The sequence below is a fragment of the Zalophus californianus genome, chromosome 6 (assembly GCF_009762305.2).
Source record: "Zalophus californianus isolate mZalCal1 chromosome 6, mZalCal1.pri.v2, whole genome shotgun sequence".
Classification (NCBI taxonomy): domain Eukaryota; kingdom Metazoa; phylum Chordata; class Mammalia; order Carnivora; family Otariidae; genus Zalophus; species Zalophus californianus.
In genome coordinates, this window is record NC_045600.1 from 125098210 (window position 1) to 125118645 (window position 20436).

General features: G+C 41.0%; 1 protein-coding gene across 3 annotated transcripts in view; it reads left to right on the forward strand.

Moving 5' to 3' along the window:
* The first annotated feature begins 5623 nt into the window (after positions 1-5623).
* MTMR10 (myotubularin related protein 10) overlaps positions 5624-20436 on the forward strand; it is a 47643-nt gene continuing 32830 nt past the window's right edge. The window contains exons 1-2 of one of the 3 annotated variants that reach the window (XM_027572272.2): positions 5624-5830; positions 6417-6477. In XM_027572272.2, coding sequence (XP_027428073.1) covers positions 5771-5830; positions 6417-6477 — 121 coding nt within the window. In that variant the 5' untranslated portion in view covers positions 5624-5770. Of the gene's footprint in view, positions 5831-6413; positions 6478-11015; positions 11101-20436 lie in introns of those variants that run through there. The other 2 variants (XM_027572273.2, XM_027572274.2) reach the window with 2 other exon arrangements.

Consider the following 20436-nt stretch of genomic DNA (forward strand, 5'->3'; position numbering starts at 1 on the left):
AAATTCGGCAGACATGTTTTAAAATCACCACACTTGCATTTCATTATAGCTTCATCACCTGAATGTCCTTTAGCACTATAATTGAGCTTTGCTCTCTATTTCTTTCTTTCTTTTTTTTTTTTTTTTTACTTACTGACTCTCATTCCTTTCTCTTATATCTATCTGTTGAAGAACATGGGCCATTTGTCTTGCACAGTTTCCCACAATCTGATTTTTACTAGTTGAATATTCATGCAGTTTGACATGTTTCACTGTTTCTGCAAGTTGGCAGAATTTAGAGACTCAGGCTTGGATTCAATTTTTTTAGCAAGGCTATTTGGGTGGTGTTGCTTCCTTTCTCATGAGGCACATATGTCTATTTGCCTCTCTTTTTGGGATGTCTGTAGCTGTTGATACTGCTTGATAGTATGAACTAAAGTTTCTTAATTCATAGGAAGCTGAAAATAATAATAATCTACCCTATGATTTCTTTTTCCTTTATTAGAATACTTCATAAAGAAATGATTCCTTTCACCTGCTATTTGGTTTCATAGTAGTATAGTTCACACCATAAGCAAGGACAATGATTGACTTTTCCCATTTATTTGCCAGTTTTTAGGATATTGAATTGGTTCCCTATCATCCTCTAATGGTGACCAACAGATTGAAATATATGTATATATACATACTTATGCCCTCATTACCTCATGGATTTTTAACATATGGATATGTTTCAATTCCTTGCAATTACCATATTCTCACATTTTTTTCCCTTGAGTATATTAAATATGTTGCTCCATTTTCTTCTGGCATAAAGCATTGCTGCCAAAAAGTCTGAGGATAATCTAATTCTCCTTCATCTAAGTCACTTGCTCTTTTTGTCTAGATACCCAAAGAAATTTGCATTATTTTCTCTTTAAAGTCTAGTATTTTTACAAGAATGTGTCTTAGTGTTGATAATTCTAGGTCAATTTTCTCAGGTGCAATGTGTTCTCTCAATACCTAGATGCAAACATATATATTTTTTTATTTCAAGAAGGCTTTCTTGAAGTCTAGTTTGTAGTATTTGTTTTCTTATCCCTGCCTCCTTTTTCCCCCCCGCCGGGACTCCTATTACCGGAATGCTGGGTCTCCTTTGCCTAGCTTCAATATTTGCCATTTTCTGATTTTTTTTAAACCTCTCTTCATTGATTTTTAAAATCTTCCTCCTCTTCATCTTAAAGCATAATCAAATGCATTTACTAACCTTGGGTTTCTTTTAGTTTAGTCTTCATTTCCGAAGTAATTTTTTTCTTATTTCGATTTCTATTCTGAGTTTGTTCATTTCATTTTGATTGTTTCTAACTCTGATTTATATAGTTCGTTCATGTCTCATATCATTTTCTTAGTGTCTTTAAGTAGTGGGCACGTCTTTCTGCCGTGCTTTTATTGTCTGTAGAAGTGCTATTCGGTTCTTATTCTCTTTTTCACTACAGGAGTCTTCTATGGGATTTGACTTCCATACTTTCTTGTTGCTTGTGTATATGTGAAGTGGGTTTTCTTGAACTTTTTGAAGGAGGCAGTTTTCAGGATAGCTTTTCTCACTTCACAGAGAACATTTTTCTGTTTTTATAGTGCGGTATTAACATTTTTAAAAGTCAGCTTACTTTCAGAGACTTTCTGGTCCTATTTTTTTTTTTTTTCTGGACCTTCTCTTTCCTTTGTCTCTATCTGGTTCAAATTTGTTTCCCTGCCCATAAGTCTGTCCTCAGTGTGGGCCCCTTTCCTAAGGAAGCCTTGGTAGGTCAATTTCAAGAGTTCCTACGGTTCTATTGCTCCAATCTCCTCAGACCTTACCGTTGAGTCCCTCGCACTCTGATGACCTTGAAGATAACAAACACCCTTTCCTATTTCAGCGGCTCTTCTCAACTTGACTGTCCGGGCCTTCTGGTGAATACCTTCTGACTATTTTGGAATTTTCCAGATGCCTCACTGATTCCCTTTGCTGATACCATAAAGATCTTGTGACGGCTATTGCTTTGTCCTCACTTGCCTGTCCTGGCGATCATGGGGATACCATTTCACTTAGGCTTGTTGTCAACGTCATCCATGGGTTTTGGTTTTGCTTTAGAACTGCTTTGCCTGTTTTTATGTGGAGCAAACAATAATGCTGCTGCTGTCATTTTCCCAGAATCTCCTCTCAAGAAACAGATTCTTTGTTGTTGTTGTCGTTTTTGGTTTTGGTTTTAAACAAATTACTTAATAGTCATCTTAAAGGTCCACATACCCAGGCAATGGCATAGTTTTGTAGTGTGCTTAACCATGTCTTACCTTTCCCACTGCTTCCACCATTAGCTTCTTTTATCTGGACTATTCTAGTAGCTCCCAACTAGTCTCCCGGCTTCTACCGTGCAGTACCTCTACAGCAGTAGAAGTGATTTTAAAGTATCAGCCAGATCATGTCACTCTCAGCTCAAAATATTGCAAAAGCTTTTCTGAACTTTCAGGCCCTCTGAGATCTGGCCTGTTCTTTCTCTCCGACTTTCTCTCCCAGTGGCTCAGGTTGCTTCAGCCAGCTGCATTGGCCTCAAACACACCAGGCAGGCCTTCACCTCAGGGCATTTGCACTTCCATCCCCTCTGTTCCCAAGCTTTTCCTTCTGCTTTCCACCTGGCTTGCTCCCTCACTACTTTGGTCTCTGCTCAAATGTCATCTTATCAGAAAGGCCTTCCATGACCTCCCCTCCCATCACAAAATGGAACTCTCATCCTCTTCCCATGTTTTATTTTTCTTCATGGCTCTTTCTACCATCCGACCCGTTATATATTCATTTTTTATGTATCGTTCTACCCATAATGCCATGAAAGTAGGAACTTTTTCTTCTTGGCAACTTGAACAGGTTTTTTTTTTTAGCACAAAGGTAGCACTTGATACAAATTTGGTAACTGAATGAATAATATAAAATACCTACCACCTAACAGGTATTCAAGAAATGTTTGCACTTTTTTTTCTTCATAGGGGAAAGGAAGGGATCTGTAGGGAATACCACTATCTGCCATGATAGAACCAATAATGGAACAGAGTGAGAAAAATAAGAGAACAAAATAGTGGCATTAAAGCCCAAAGAAGGGGTAGTCAAAGTATCAAGGAGGTCAGAGCTGAATAGAGGCTATAAGACTGGTGCTATAGACTGCACTGTATCCTCCCAAAATTCATATTTTGAAGCCCGACCCCAATGTGACTACATTTGGAGATCCTTTAGGAGGTAATTAAGTTTAAGGGAGATAGATAATGATAAGGGTGGGATCCTGATCCAACAGGATCAGTGCCCTTAAAAGAAGAGATACCAGAGCACATGTGCTCACTGTCTCTCTCTCTCTCTCCCCCTCTCTCCTTCTCCCACCCTCAGGCCTACGAAAACACAGCCACCATTGGCAAGCAAGTCAAAGAGCTCTTAGGAGAAACCTATCTTGTCTCTACCTTGATCTTGGACTTCCCATCCTCTAGAACTCTGAGAAATAAATTTCTGTTGTTTAAGCATAGAGTCTGTAATATTTTGTTATGGCAGCCCAAGCCGACTAATACAATTAGGTATCTGAAAAGGTCATAAAATTTAGCATTAGCTTAATAAGAAATCTGGAAATCAAAGTTTTTCTACTTGTCAATTGTAGGGTCACATCTTAGAATTGTAGATCCTAAGAAAACCAATATGACAAAATTTAAATCACAAAGTCACTTAAGTATAAAGGAAAGCCCATATATTGCTTGAAGAATATTTGTGGGAAAAAAAAATCCATTTTCCCCCAGTTTTGAGATATAATTGACATATACCTCTGTATAAGTTTAAGGTGTACAGCATAATGGTTTGAATTACATATACTGTGAAATGATTACTGCAATAGGTCTAGGTAGCATTCATCAACTTACACAGACACAATAAAGAGAAAGCAAAGAGAAAACTTTTTTCTGGTGATGAGAACTCATAGGATTTACTCTCTTAACAGCTTTCCTATCTATCATACGGCTCTATTAACCATACATTACACCACGCTATACATCTCTAACATTTATGTATCTTGTAACCAGAAGTTTGTACCTTTTGACCACCTTCCTCCAATTTCCACCTCTGGTAACCACAGATCTGATCTTTTTTGCATGACTTTTTTTTTTTTTAATCCATTTAAGGAAGAAAAGTCACAGACTATTCATAAAAATTAAAAAAAATATATGTTCACAAGTGTTTTTAACACCTAAAACCACATGACCTTAACATTTTAAAGTACAATTGTGGTTCCTGAGCAAATGAAATCATGTGTTACCCAAATTAACAACAAAGATCAGTAGGGTTCTGAATCCAGGATAAGTTATTTTCAGAGAAAAAGCAAACTTTTGAACCTTAAAATTTAATGTTTCAATTAGCAATACTTGTCAGTATGATTGTGATTCATATGACCACACTGCAGCTTCCTTGTGACATTAGTTATAAAATGCTGGATTAGGGTTTTATTCTTCAAAGCGAAGAAGAATCAAGCCTCAACTAATAGACTCACCAAAATGATACATCACTGGCCCCTTTCCACCAAAGGCTGCTCCAGTTTAGAGTTAAGAAATGCCCTGTGCTCGATATGCTGAAATTCATCTGTTCTTTACAATTAATGGGTGGATTATTTGCCCCATAGCCTATTGAAGGCCCCCACACTGTTGGTGCCTCACTCTCACTGGGCTTTTGATCATTTTTCTGCTCACTAGTATCTTTACATGCGAGGATGGGCAAGAAAAGAAAGGGAGGTAACTTGCTTAATGTCTTTTTCCACATTAAATTTTAATAAGGAGGGTAAAAGTTAGTAAACTAAGTTGAGGAGTCTGGATTGCCTGCCGGTATCATCTGCCGAGAGTCCCCAGGCCCGCGCATCCCACGGAAATCAGCAGTCGGCTCAGCTGGTAGGACATCCCAGCCTCAAAGCTTTGGGCAAAGGCAACAGACGGGATGATGGAAGAAAATCTTCCCCAGTTGTGGGGCCTTTGAGCTTTATCACATGCGGTACAGACCGCGCTGGACGTTTGATCCTGGTCACTGCTGGCATTACCAGTCCACTTTCCCAGTGCGGGTCCCTCACACGCTGGATGCACAGTGTGACTGAGTCCGGGGCCCCAGAGGCCCCTTCCCCAGTGTCCCGGGCTCCTCCAGACGACTTAAAAACCACAATGGTCACGCGAGCTGGGTGACAAACGAGCAGCTGCGCAGAGAGCTGTCCCGGGAAAGGAGAGCACGGAGCAGCCAAAAAAGAGAGGGATCAGAGTCAAGGTGGCCGGCCCCCTCCAGCCTCAGCCATGACCCCCGCGGGCTGCCGTAGGTCCCCGTGAGCCGCCGTGAGCCCTGCGGGCCGCCGTAGGACCGCCGTCCCTAGGCTGCGCTCTCAAGATGGCTGCCGAGCCCCGCTCCCCCCGGCGCCCTCGCTGAGGTCCCGGCAGCAGGCGAGCGGGGCGAGCCTTGCCTTCCGGCACCAGCGCGGCCTAGAGGCCGGCCGCCGGCCCCGCACGCACCGTCTCTCGGGGCGGGGCGCCGGGCCCCTTCCGGGGATGGGCCCCGGCACCCGAGTCGACCCGACTTTGCCCCGGCTCCTCCCCGCTCGGGCGGGCGCTCCGCCGTGTCCCCGCCCGTCAGTCCGCCCGGCCCGGCTGGCCGCAGACGGGGCTTGGGCGGCCGCACGGGCAGCTCCGAACCCCCGGGCATCGGGGGGCATCGGCGCTACTGCTGACCGGCGGCCGGTCCCGGGTTGCGACCCGGCCAGAGCGAAAAGGCGGCGACACCATGTTCTCCCTCAAGCCTCCCAGACCCACCTTCAGGTCCTACCTCCTGCCGCCGCCCCAGGTAAACAACCCCCGCCCCGCGAGCGCCCCTCTCCTTGGCGCTTCCTGGGAGCCGCCGGGCCGACCCCCGGGAGGCTCCCCCGGTCTCCCTGTTCCCAGCCGCGCGATTGCCGGAGCCCCGACGCCGGGAAGAGCGCCTTCTCGGGAGCCCCCACTGGCTCGGTGGAAACTTGTAAAACTTCGCCGCAGCCATTCTCAGCCCGGAGACCTGTGAGCCGTAGTTGTGCCGTGTGATGAGACTCAAGGGAGTGTTTGGAGTTGGATTTATTTAGTTCTTCGCCTGGCAGTGGTCCGCACTGTGGCCGCCGGCACGATTGCATCGCTTGTGGGCATCTGGTGGAAGAGGTTACCTGTCATAAATGTGAACACCTGGAAGCGGCACAGGCCGTTTTAATATTTTTGTCAGACTCCCAATTGATAATGAAGAGGTCTTTAAAAGATCTGGTAAAACATGTGAAAGATTTTAAGGGGGCGGGGGAAATATGTGTCTGTTGCATGTGTCATCACTTAGAAAACAAAAGTTGCTTTTGTATATCTCACGGGGAGGAAAAGTTTTGATCTTGATTTATTTTGCTAATGTATTTCAGACTGACGATAAGATTAATTCGGAACCGAAGATTAAAAAACTGGAGCCAGTCCTTTTGCCAGGTAAACATCAGAGTTTCAACAGATACTTTAGGAATGTGTTTTGGTCCAAGATTATTCTACCAACTAGTACTATGTGGCTAACTTCTCCCTTGTATTTACGTTAAACTTTATCTGGTTAAAAGTCTAACGACTGAGATGACAGAAAAACTTGGTTAGAACTAAACAACAGCAACAAAAAGTAGTGATTAATTTAGTGTTTGTCCTTGAAAATGTAAGCACCCTAGAAAGCTCTCAAGAATATCACTCCCTCATTTCTTTTTTTGTCTCCTGAAATGTTCATTTTTGAAGCAATCATTAATTGGTTAGGTAGTGAGAGTACCCTTTGCCCTTCTTGTCTGCAACTTCATGCATTAATGATTAATAGGTCATCATTTTAATAGTATGAAAAGCAACTTTTATTATGTTTGGGTCGCTATACCAATAACAAAGCTTAGTGAACATCGAATTACTTACTTGGCAATTGTTTTTTTGAAGGTGTCAGCTGTGTTTGCAAATTGTTTCAGTTTAGAATGGGGTTTCACGACAGAGGCTCTGCGAAACATATTGGGCCCAGTAATCCTTTGGTATAGGGACTATCCCGTGCATTATAGGATGTTTAGCAGTATCCCTGGCCTCTACTCACCAAATGCCAGTAGTACCCCCTTCTCCACCTCCTAGTGTGACCACCAAAATGTCTCCAGACGTTGCCAAAACTTATTTTTTGTCTTTTGCGTCCAGGAGCAAAATCTCCTCCCAGTGGAGAAGCACTGGTTTAGAACAAAATTTACCTTGAAACACCTTAAGAGGTAGAGGTAGGAATTGGTGATAGGTAGGAGTTAAGTTTTAAAGCATATAAAATATGATTTAATTGGTATTTTGAATTGTATAACAATTATGTAATGATTAGGAAAATTTGGTTGTTTGATATGATTCTTGCGAGGAGTAGCCAGATAGGAAAGCCTGTTTTTTTCAACCTGAAATCTAATCAAATACCAATTTGTGCGGCTACTGTCAACATTTAAAAATCTTAGTCATTACTTAATGCTAAATCTAGTAAAGTGGTTAGAACTTTATAGGTAGTAATTGAATATGGAAACTTTATTTTGTGCTTCAAATTTTAAATGTTAAGTAGGAACAAACATTATTACAATCAAACTGTGGTTCAATATTGTAGATGCTCACTCTTAAAAATTGTTTTTAACTTTATTATGGGACTTAGTTATAAATATTTTGCCTTTATTTTGTTAATGCTTTTTATCCAACCAGTGTGTACTAAATAATCCTTTGTACTTTTCCTGAGAGTGAACAGTAGAAATAGTAAGTAACCTTTGCTCCCTGTGCATGCTCTTGTTTTAGCCTTAGTCACTCCAGGCATTTAAAAAAAGTCAGCTATGGGAAACAGTACTCATCTTAATTGAGTGAGTGCCTATGAGCTATTGAACTTTGGCTTCCTTTACTTTGTCTGAATAGGCCCTGTTCATAGGCCTTGACTTCCCTCTTCTGATATTATGATTTGGCATTAATAAACCACAGGTCTTAGATATAAATGATAGTGCTTGATTTTTTAGGATTGACTTTTATATTTAAGATATGCTTATGAAAGAGTTATTAAATATCAGCAGGAAGAACTACAGAATTAACTAAAAACTTACCTTTCTACTAAAAAGTCACAGTTCTCTGGGGAAGATATGAACTCATTTCCTGCCTATAAGTGGTTTATGAGTCCTAGAAAGGGCAGCTAAACGTAGACATTCTGATACGTGTTACTTTTTCTTACATTGGCTCTGGTATGCTGGGTTCTGTTTGCAGCTAACCTGGTTCTTACAAAACAGTTAGCCAGTCCTAGATGAGTGTGTCTTTTGCCTTCTTTCCTCAGTCCTTTCTTTCTCATCTTGGCCTTCCCATACACTCCCCAGTTTCTTTCTACCTGGCCACCCCGTTTTTGTCTCTGTTTCCTACTTCCCCTCTTGAGCCACCTGTCTGACTACCACTAGAACCTCCGTTGCTCCTCCTCTGGCCTGCGTCCTACTACTCGACCTGTGAAATCTGGAAGACAGCTGGAAAGTAATTGAGGCATTGGTGACCTAAAGACCTGGGCTAGGTTAGGGTTTTTACTAAGAGGGCTTAATAGTATAGTTCTTGCCTTAGTTACAGTCAGAAACCAAGAGGAAGCTTGGTCAAGTCACCTGTGGCTTTACACAGGCACACGGAACAAGAAGTAATTGTTCAGAGATACAGTATTGCATGTTATACTTTGGCATAGTGCCTTAGGTTCAAGGATATCCTACTTCAGTTGCCCAAAGTTTGAACTTTTACAAGCAGATGAAAATTAGACACGAAATGAATCGTGTGCAGTTACTGTGTGTTTCTTTGGAACTTAACAAGGCTAAATTTAAAATGATCTTCATCTTTTATTAAGTGAAGAAAATTGAAGAAAATAGAAGAAACTGGTAACTTAATTTCGATTGTGCTTTGTGTTAGTAATTTTCAGTTTGCCTGGTTCATGAATCTCCTTGAGATAGAGGATTGTGTCTAATTCAGCTTTGTAGGCTTGATGTCTAGTGTAGTGCATTGAGCTGCTGCTTGAGTGTCTGACTAAATGAAAGAACTCCTAGAACACAATTGTTACCATAGCCATACACACAGGCAGACAGACCAGCTCTCAGATTCAGTAGTGGGAGACTGTTATTTTATGCCATGTGTCTCTGCTGTCTCCGAGAGCCACACGTCTTAAGAGAATTATTATCTGAGCCTGGAACTGAGATACAGTGCCCTGTCAAAGCAGTTAGCTTTGGGCTCTCTCTTCATCTTCCCATCATTACAGGAATCTTGTTCTTTTAATGATTGTGTTGTATATGTGTAAAATCACCCCAATCCTTTTGAAAATAGGGAGCGTTTGAATTTTTAAATACGTGTGTGTGCGTGTATGTTCCAGCATATATTTGTTAAGGGCAAGTACTGCCAGGCTATGTTCATATATTTTGGAGGGGAGTGCAGAGAGGGAGAGAGAATCTTAGGCAGGCTCCACACCCAGGACAGAGCCTGATGTGGGGTTCTTCTGAGAACCCCGAGATCAGGATCTGAGCCAAAATCAGGAATTGGACACTTAACTGACTAAGCCACCCAGGCACCCCAGACTATGCTCATATCTTTTTCGGATAGCTGCTGGACTGCTGAAGCAGTTCACTGAGCACCTGAGCTGGGTACCTGGCTCTGTGCTAGATGGGGAAAGTGCTAGAGGAGTGGTGTGCCTGCATCACAGCAACCCCTGTGGACAAGGTAGAAGATAGTGACCTAGATTACTGTTTTCCAGGATCTGGCTGGCATCAGATCTGGATGAAGTTTTTACCAGCCCTTGGTCCTGCAGCTTTTTCCCACAGCACTAAGTTGATTTAAAGGATTGTCCTGTATTCTGAGATTTTGTTCTTCCAGGTTCCTCGGTATATATTCTCTGTTAAATGATGGTGGTAGTAGCTATGGCTTTAAAGAAGTTTTTAAGTTAGCAATATAAAAGGTTAAGAACTCTGTGTTGGTTACCTGAATTGTTTTTATAGTATACCTGATTTGTGGAATCTGAACTAGAAACCACTTGATAAGGTTTTTATAATATCATAGATATAATTTCTTAAAAAGATTTATTTATTTTAGAGAGAGAGAGCGAGAGCACACGAGTGGGGGGGCAGAGGGAGAGGAAGAGAGAATCCCAAGCAGATTCCTCGCTGAGCAGGGAGCCCAGTGTGGGGCTGGATCCCAGGACCATGAAATCATGACTTGAGCTGAAACCAAGAGTCGATGCTTAACCGACTGCACCACCCAGGTGACCCCATAGGTACAGTTTAATGAGCACTTACACAGAGAACATCAGTAATTTTGTCTGCCTAGGAATCATTTCACTGTCTTCTGAAAAACGCACCCTCTCTCCTTTGACACATCGCTCTTCCCCATCCCCACACTGCCTTGGGTTCTAGTGTGGCCAGCAAGGATAATAACCCACCCCCAGACTGCAAGAATGGGCACAGTTCTGCCTCTGGATATTTTCAGATTCCTTTTTGGTAATTCTGCCAGTGGCCATAGTTCCAGAAACTATGTTTTAGGGAGAGGCAGAGGCATAACACTAAGGAGGACTTCTGAAGGTGTTCAAGCTCCTGGGCTCCATTTTCCTTGAAGTCCAGCTAACACAAAAGCCACAGATTTCTTTTTACTTACTCGGGGAGGCACCCATTTATCTTCATGTGCCCGATGAGATGACTATAGTTGCACATGGTAACTTGCCCAGTACACACAGCTAGCAAGGGCAGAGCCGGAATTGTGAGCCCAACTCCCAGGCTATGCCTTTAACCACTAAGTAACAGGGCCTACCTGGCCACACTGGTGACATTAGGGTACAGATTTATGCTTTGGAACTGGAGAGGGGCTGGATTGGATGTCAGCCTAGAAGTTCTCTAGTGAGGTAAAAAGAGCTCTGTCCTTGGCTGTGCCCTTTCCACAGCAGTGACAGATTTTGACCCAACTTGAGGAGCAACTTTCAATTTCAGCTGCCAGAAAACAGACTGCTTTGGTGGCAGTGGACTTCCTGTCATGGCCGTGCCGAAGCAGAGGCTGGTGGAATGCCAGCGGCTTTGTCATGAGGTGGTGAGCTTTGCAGTAAGTGGACTTGTTGGCCTTTTCTCTCTTCTAACTCTAGGGCAGGATCTTATTAAGGATCTGTGAGGTGGGAGGGAGGATAGCTCGAAACACTGGCTAACAGTAACGAGTTCACAGTTCCACAGGTATCGAATGCATGTTCCATGCTGTTCTGTTCGGCGGAGGCATAAAAAGCTGAAAAAGTTGGGGTCCTGCCCTTAGGTAGTTTCAGTTCATTGGGGGAAATGCTTCAGGAGAGTAGAGGTGGCGAGGGCTCTGAGGAAGGTCACCGAAGCGAGACTGGGGCTTGGGAAGGTGTCAGGAAATGACTTCTGCCCTGCATCTTGAGTGCCTGCTGATCCTCAGTCACCATGCTAAGGCTGTGTGTCAGCTCAGCTCTTTCCCGTTTCCCATCTGTAATGCCAACAGCGCTTTCAGCATCAAGATTAACTGTTAGATGGATAATGAATGCACTCATTGTAAGAGTCTTTTGTAATCGGATCAGGAAAGCATAGGACCCTGGGCCATCTGGAAAATGAAAATAGCCATTGTTGGGTAGATGTCTTGTTTATTTTTTTTTTACATATTGTTTAGATCATTTTTGTACTGTTCTTGTTTTCTGCCTCACTGTAATTCTTATTTCTTCACTTGAACGGTAAATCCCTTAAAGGTAGACATTCTCTTTTGGGTGTTTTATGTTTTGTGTTGTTCTTTTAATACCTTTTTGTAGATCGGCTTTAAAGATGATTGTAGGCTGATTTTTTGCAGCATTTTTAATTCATACATGTGTTGCTTTTGAAAGCACCAAAGGACTTGTAACTCCATTTTGGAACAGTGAGGCATATAACTATCATGTTTGTCCCTCACCTATAGAGCCTTCAGAACAGTCCTTAGGCTGCTGCTGCAGGACCGTAGGCCAGCATTTCATTACTCGCTTCCTCACTTCTGACCATCAGTCTCTCTGTACCTTAGCTCCTGCTCAGAATCTCTCCGTGAACTTGCACAGGTAAAATCCTACTTACCCAAGATAAAAATCCAAATTCTGTAACCCCTGTAATTTGCCAGCACTCCACCTTGCTGACCTCTGCACTGTTTCCTAGCGTTGATACTTGCCTCAGTCAGGCTGGTTCCTTTCTTTCTCCCAGATGCCTGATTCCTTATTTAGGCCTTTGTCACTGTTGTCATCACATGTTCTCTCGATCTCAGTCCTCTTCTGCCTTCAAGATTTCCTTCTGGTGGGCGCCTGGGTGGCTCAGTTAAGCGTCTGCCTTTGGCTCAGGTCATGATCCCGGGGTCCTGGCATCAAGGCCCACATCGGGCTCCCTGCTCTGTGGGAAGCCTGCTTCTCCCTCTCCCACTCCCCCTGCTTGTGTTCCCTCTCTCGCTGTGTCTCTCTCTGTCAAATAAATAAATAACATATGAAAAAAAAAAAGATTTCTTTCTGGTTTCTTCCCAGGGTCTGCACTTCTAACCCTCCTTCAGCCCACGTTGTGGGTGGCACTTACTGGACGTGCTACTTGATTACATGCTTTTCTGTATTGTGTGACCTGCAAAATTGGACCCTTAGTACCCACGATGGCATTAGACGTTTTGTGTTTGTCTTCCGTATGGTTTCAACCTCCCTTCATAATTTTTAGGCCCCTTTAATTCCTACTTTATCTACAGCTAGGGTGACAACTGGTCCCACTTTGCCTGTGACCGTCCTGGTATTAGTGCTGAAAGTCCTGCATGCCAAGAATCCCCTCGGTTCCAGACAGCCAGTCACCATATGTAAAGCCATACATTGAATTCTTTATTGGCCTAAACACATTCCGTAGGTTAATTAGCCACTGTATACAGTAAGGCTTTGTCTTAAACTATTTTCCAAGCTAAAATGTATTATGGGAAAATTTATTTTTATTCATCAAACATGTATTGACTTTCTAAATGTGGAAGGTATTATGAAAGATGACATGATTTTTTGGTTCTCTGGAAGCTAAAAACTTCCTTAGCTATACCATTTTTGAAGATTTATTAATTTTATTTCCTTTACTTATTTTTATGGGTGGAAGGGTCTTATGAAAACAAATTTTGATGATTTCTTGATCCCTTCCCAGGTTGTAGTAGAAACTCTTGACCCATCATCTGATTTAGATAGCTTTTTCTGCGGTGCCTTTTGCTTACCCCACAGTGAAACAAATTTCCTACTTTATCTTCCACGAGGCCTCCCCGTGGCTTCCCTCCAGTGGTGTGCTGGAAAGTGCTTGGTGGTGAAAATCCTCCCACCAGGGCTGATTGCAGACTGTCAACTTGAGGGCCCAGAGCCCGGGCTAGGGGTGTGGGGCGGGGGGCACTGGAGATGGTCCTGAGCCAGTGCAAGCCGGCTAGCACCGCACTGCTCTGCACCTGACAGGCACAGGAATAGTCTCTGGGAAAACTTCATGGCCCTCTGGAGTTCTGAAGCTTTTGATAGGCAGCTTTCTTTCTTAGGGCTCAGTAATTCAAGATGAAGCAAGGACAGTCTCAGTACTCTTCTATTTATGTATCTCTCCTCTCTAGGAAGAGGCCGTATCGTATCGTATCTTCTTCTTTCCTGTCTCCAAGCTAGTGCTCTGGCCCCCAGTACTGTAGTACTTGCCGTAGCTTTAACAGTCCCTACCCAGTGTTACTGCTTTTTTATGGAGTATGAGCCGAAAATTATTAGGAGAGTGGACAGCTGTGCTACATGAGCCAAACATTTTACAGCCTGGTTCCATGTGAACATAATTTAATGTTATCAAATAAAACTCAAGCCAGGTTAACTTGACACTTAGTTATATGCTCATAAGACCCAAACAGAGCATCTCTCCAGCAGCGCCCTCCTTTTCACCCTCCCCACCATCCCGCCCGACTTCTCTTTCTCTCCCAAAGCCTTGTTCCCATTTTCCGCTCTCAGCACTGTTTGACGCTTCAGTTTCCTTAAAAGACCACAGCCCAGAGAGTCCCTATTCAACTTCTTTTGTTGTTACTTTTCTATTTCTTGTCCAGTTTTTTCTCAGTTTTATTTTTAAATACACTTGGATTTACAAGAGTTGCCTAAAAGAGTGCCCATAGTTAACATATACTGTTCACCCAGATTCCCCTAATGATAGTATCTCACATGACCTTTTTAAATTTAGCTAAATTAAGAAATTAGCAGTGCAAGTTTTATTCACATTTCCCTAGTTTTTCCACTAATGTCCCTTAGCTGTTCCAAGATGCCATCAGGGATACCATATTGCATTTAGTCATTATGTCTCCTTAGCGTCTTTAGTCTGACAGTTTCTCCATTTTTACTGATGGACTGATGAATTCTTTCATGTTGGAGCCTGTATCCTCTTGAAATGTTCCCCCCGCCCCCCAGTCTTTCTCCTTCCTTCCTTCCTGGTATTCTGGAACTACCAGAGACTCCCTACTTATGTTGTGTTTCCTCTGCCCCGGCCCTGGAATTAGCTGTTTTTGCAAGGATCTCAGGTTCCTGTCATTGGAGAATGGTCTTTAAATACCAAGATCCATGTGCTCAATGTGCTTTGTTGCTGGAGTGTCACACCTTAGGCCTATAGGGGCCAAAGTAGAAAATATGCACCTGTGTTACTAACCCACGTATATACACATCTCTCTCTGTGTCTGTATCCATCTGAATATATGTAAAAGTTCTTAAGAAACCATGTCTAGCAAACTTTCTGTAAAGTATCAGGCAGTAAATGTTTTGGACTTTGAAGGCCATAAAGTCTCTGTTGCAGGTATTCAGCTCTTTGTCCCGTGAAAGCAGTCATGGCCAGTACACAAACAAATAAGTATGGATATGTTTCGGTAAAATGTTACTTACAAAAACCAGGTCTGGACTTGGTCTGTGGGCTGTGCCCGGCCATCCCCTGGACTCATTAAATGATTAAATGCGTTCTCCTTTTATCTTTGTCTCATTCTCAGTGCATTCATGGGCTTGACATTTTACAGTTGTGCCATAAGAGGATCATATTGCTAGAGAAGAAGGGCTGTCCTTGAGCGTGTGCTTTATAAATACAGTTGGCTGATGGTACTATGAGGCTGCCATGTCCTGTCTAACAAGACCTCCATCTCTTTCCGTTATCACTTCTCCCCTTCTCAGGAACCTAAAATCCTGTGGTATGGCTTTTTTTTTTTTTAAGTAAACTTTTGAGTATAACATACATAAAAAATATATATGAATCTTTAGAGTTACGAATGAATGAATTTTTGTAACATTGGTTTGAGAGTCCTTGGGTGGATGAGTTTGCTAGTTAAGAAAAGTGGGGCACAGCATGAAGTGATGTAGGTTATACTTTCTGAGCCAGTAGTTTTAGTATGAAGAAATCAGTGTTACAGGAGTACGACATCTAACTGTGTGAAATGTGAATAATTAATTTAGGGTTTGGTTTTGTTTTTATTTTCAAGTTAAGGGCCCTCTTATAATTGGTAGCTAAGATTTCTTGGTGGGAAGAAAGGGTTGAGTATTCACTAGCCCACATTCTGATATTGGGAGGCATTGGGTTCAAAGAGCTATTGAAGATTTAAATTTTATGTATTTGAATTATTTGATGAGTTTCAATGTATAGTTTTGTCATTTAAAGTTTTTTTCTCATTAGAATCCAGTTAAGACTAGTACTTTGAATCTTTTTTTTTTTTCTCAAAGATTTTATTTATTTGAGAGAGAGAATGAGAGATAGCACGAGAGGGAAGAGGGTCAGAGAGAGAAGCAGACTCCCCACTGAGCAGGGAGCCCGATGCGGGACTCAATCCTGGGACTCCAGGATCATGACCTGAGCCGAAGGCAGTGGCTTAACCAACTGAGCGACCCAGGCGCCCAGTACTTTGAATCTTTAATTCAGTTTTGGTGCTTCCTGTTTCTGGATACAGTACATTTAATTTTATGTAAGCGTAGAGAAACAAATACTGGATTTGATATCAGAACACTTGGTTATAAGTTGAAAACTTATTTTTTTTTAAAGATTTTATTTTATTTATTTGAGAGAGAGAGTGAGAGAGAACACAAGAGGGGGTAGGGTCAGAGGGAGAAGCAAACTCCCTGCTGAGCAGGGAGCCCGATGCGGGGCTCCATCCTGGGACTCCAGGATCATGACCTGAGCCGAAGGCAGTCGCTTAACCAGCTGAGCCATGCAGGCGCCCAACTTCTTACTATTTTTTAAATCTTAGGAAAGTGATTCTTTGGGTCCAAGTCCCTTATCTGCCATACCTTACGGGTTGTTGAAAGAATCAAATGGGAAAAATGTTGAGAAACTTGCATTACAGCTCCTTATGTATGCGGTAGGCGCGCACAGCAGTTCTATTCCTTTTTTCTAACTTCATGTGAGTTTATGCACGCAGCTTATCTCCTCACCCTCTTGGCTGCTTGGCCATATTAAATTCCTGGGTTTTGTTCTGTCTGGAGCACCCTCTCTTCTATTGGTGGTAGTTGCTGGATGTACCAGGGAGCAGTGAAGTGATTTAATTCATTTGCATGTTCAACACTCATTTAATAGACACCTAACCTTGTGCTAGGCATTTGTCTAGGAACTGAAATTTCAGCATTGAGGAAAAATCAGACCACCTTCTACCCTCATGAAGCATATGATCCTAAGGGTGGGATGGGCAGTAATTTAAAAATATATGTATAATTGTAGCTGTGTAAATGCTAGGAATTACAAGTATATGATGCTGGGATTGAGGGATTTAATCTAGGCAGGGAGATTTAAAAAAAAAAAAAAAAACATTTCTGAGAAAGTGATTAGGCTAAGAGAGAATATTCCAGGAAATGGGAACAACGTGCAAAGACCGCATCCAGTGGAAGCAGTATGATCCCTAGGAGGGATTAAAAGAGCACTGTGGTGTGAGGGTGAGGAGGACAGGGGCAGAGGGTGAGCAGTGCAGGGCCTCACAGGCCATGTGAAGGAGATTTGTCTTCAATGGAAAATTACTGAGATGGTTTAAGCTGAGAATTTGACCTGAGTAAATTTGAATTAAATCCTCAAGTAAATGGTAGGTTGCTGTTCTTAAAATAATCTTGTGTATTTTTAAGAACTTTGAATAAAAGTTATTATTACAACTCAAATTTATCATAACAGTTTTGTCGAGCGAAAGGATCGTTTTGAGACTATAGTTGCATTCTTGAATTGGTAGGTATTTGGGGCTTGTCAGCAAACCGGTTCTATTCAGCACTGTTAAGGTTTTTACAATGATAAATATGGATGAAGTAGATCAGTACCCTCACTCTTCTACCCTTGACCCTGGAGACAGAATGCTTAAAAATGTCCCTGGGTCTAGTTGAATTTTAGGTCTTGAAATTAAGGTTTATTTTAGTGAAGACCACGCTTTAAATAAATTATTCCTTTCAAAGCCCATTATAAATTTTGTTTTGACCTCTTATGTTTCTTTCTTTAGTCTTCTAACTCTGAAACTATATTTTAAAGTTTTATTGCCAAGTACTCTGAAACTATATTTTAAAGTTTTATTGCTAAGTAAGTTATAATTTGGGTGCAGAGGGAAACTCACTTTGGCTTTATGGAATATACCTTATTTAAATTTTTTAAAAATTCAATTTATTTAAACTAAAAAAAAAAACCACACCAGTTCACCCATTTCTCCATCCTCCACCTCTGGCAAACACTAAGTTGTTCTCCGTATCTAAGACCTTCGATTGTTTTTGTTTGTTTATTTTTTAGATTCCACATATAAGAGAGATTATACAGTATTTGTCTGACTAATTTCAGTTAGCATAATGCCCCCAGGGTGCATCCATGTTATTGCAAATGGCAAGATTTCATTTTCTTTAATGACTGAATAATATTCCTATGGGGGGCGGGGAATATGTGCCACATATTCCACAGATGGATACTTATGTTGTTTCCATATTTTGGCTTTTATAAATAATGCTGCAGTGACATGTGGGTGCATATATTTTTTCATGTTAATGTTCTCATTTTCTTTGGATAAATACCCAGAAGTGGAATTGCTGGATCATGTGGTAGTTCTGTTTTTAATCTTTAAGGAACTTTTACACTGTTTTCTAGTGTCTGCACCAATTTACATTCCCACCAACAGTGTAGAAGGATTGCCTTTTCTCCACATCCTTGCCAACACTTGTTATTTCTAATCTTTTTGATAATAGCCATTCCAGTAAGTGTGAGATGTTGTATCATTGTACACTTGATTTGAATTTCCTTGACATATAGAGCATCTTTTCATGTACCTGTTGGCCATCTGTATGTTTTCTTTGGAGAAATATTTATTCAGATCTTCTGCCCATTTTTAAAATCAGGTTTTGTGTTTGTTTTAGCTGTTGACTTTTATGAGTTTTTTATATATTTTGGATGTTAGCCTCTTACACAATTTCAGAGTATTTTCTTTCATTCAGTAGGTTGCCTTTTCATTCTGTTGATGGTTTCTTTTGCTGGGCAGAAGCTTTTTAGTTTGATGTAGTCCCGCTTGTTTTTGCTTTTGTTAAAAGCTTTTGCTTTTGGTGTCAGATTCAAAGAATTATCACCAAGACCTATGTTAAGGAGTTTACCACCTATGTTTTCTTCTAGGAGTTAGTTTTATGGTTTTAGGTCTAACATTCGAGTCTTTAATCCATTTTAAGTTAATTTTTGTGTATGATGTAAGATAGTGGTCCATTTTCATTCTCTTGCATATGACTATCTAATTTTCTAAATACCATTTATTAAAGAGACTGTCCTTTCCCCATTGTATACTCTTGGCTCCTTTGTTAGAAATTAATTGGCCATATATGTGTGGGTGGGTTTATTTCTGGGCTGTCTTTTCTGTTCCATTGATCTATGTGTCTGTTTACCAATGGCCATATTGTTTTAATTACCATAGCTTTATAATATAGTTTGAAATCAGGGAGCATGGTGCCTTCAGTTTTGTTCTTTTTCAAGATTGCTTTGGCTATTTGGGTTTTTTATGGTTCCATACAGATTTTAAGATTGTTCTATTTCTGTGATAAATGCCACTGGAATTTTGGTAGAGATTGCATTGAATTTATATATTGCTTTTGATAGAATGGACATTTTAACAATATTAATTCTTCTTCCAGTCGTGGGCATGGGATACCTTTCCATTTATTTGTGTCATCTTTAGTTTTTTTCATTAATATCTCGTGGTCTTCAATATACAGTTTTTTTTTTTTCTTCCCATCTTGGTTAAATTAGTTCTGGGTATTTTATACTTTTTGATACAGTTGTAAATGGGTTTCCTTAATTTCATCATAAATGGATGTTGAATTTTGTCAAATGCTTTTTCTGTTTCTATTGAAATGATCATAGGATTTTTACCCTTCAATGTGTTAATGGGATGTATCACATTGACTGATTTGCAGATGTTGAACCATCCTTGCATGCCTAGAATAAAGCCTACTCCATCATGGTATATGATGGTTTTAATGTATTATTGAGTTTTCCTGTTTGCAAGTATTTTGTTGAGGATTTTTGCGTCTATGTTCATCAGGGAAATTGGCCTGTAATTTTCTTGTGCTTTTGGTAATTTATTCAAACTGTTGACAATAATAGAGTCCCCAACCGTTATTATATTGCTGTCTTATTTCTCCCTGTAGGTCTGTTAATGTTTCCTTTTTATATTTAGGTACTCCAGTGTTGGGTGCATAAGTGTTTACAAATGTTACATCTTCTCGTTGGGTCAACCCTTTTACCATTATGTAGCACCCTTTTTTGTCGGTTATCACAGTCTTTGTTTTAAAGTCTATTTTGTCTGACGTAAGTATAGATACTCCAGCTTTGGTTTCCATTTGCATGGAAGATCTCTTGTTCCATCCTTCTTTTTCAGTCTGTGTGTCCATACATCTAAAGCGAGTCTCTTAGAGGTAGCATATAGATGGGTCTTGTTTTTTTATCCATTCACCCACTCTGTATCTTTTGATTGGAACATTTAGTCCATTTACATTTAAAGTAATTATTGAGAGGTTTGTGCTTACTGCCATTTTATTACTTGTTTTCTGGCAGTTTTTGTAGTTCCTCTCTGTTCCTTTCTTCCATTGCTCTCTTCCTTTGTGGTTTGATGGCTTTCTCTAGTGGTATGCTTATATTCTTTTCTCTTTATCTTTTCCGTATATACGATAGGTTTTTGCTTTGTTTTGCAACCATGAGGCTTGCATATAACAACTTCTACCTGTTACAGTCTATTTTAAGTTGATAACAATTTAAGTTTTATCCCATTGTAAGCTCAAGATTATTACTCTTCCCACCCACACTTTATAGTTTTTGATGTCACATTTTACATCTTTTTATCTTCTGTATCCTGTAACCAAATATTGTAGTTTTAGGTAATTTCTTTTGTCTTTTAACCTTCTTAATAGCTTTAAACGTAATTAATCCACTACCTTTACTATAT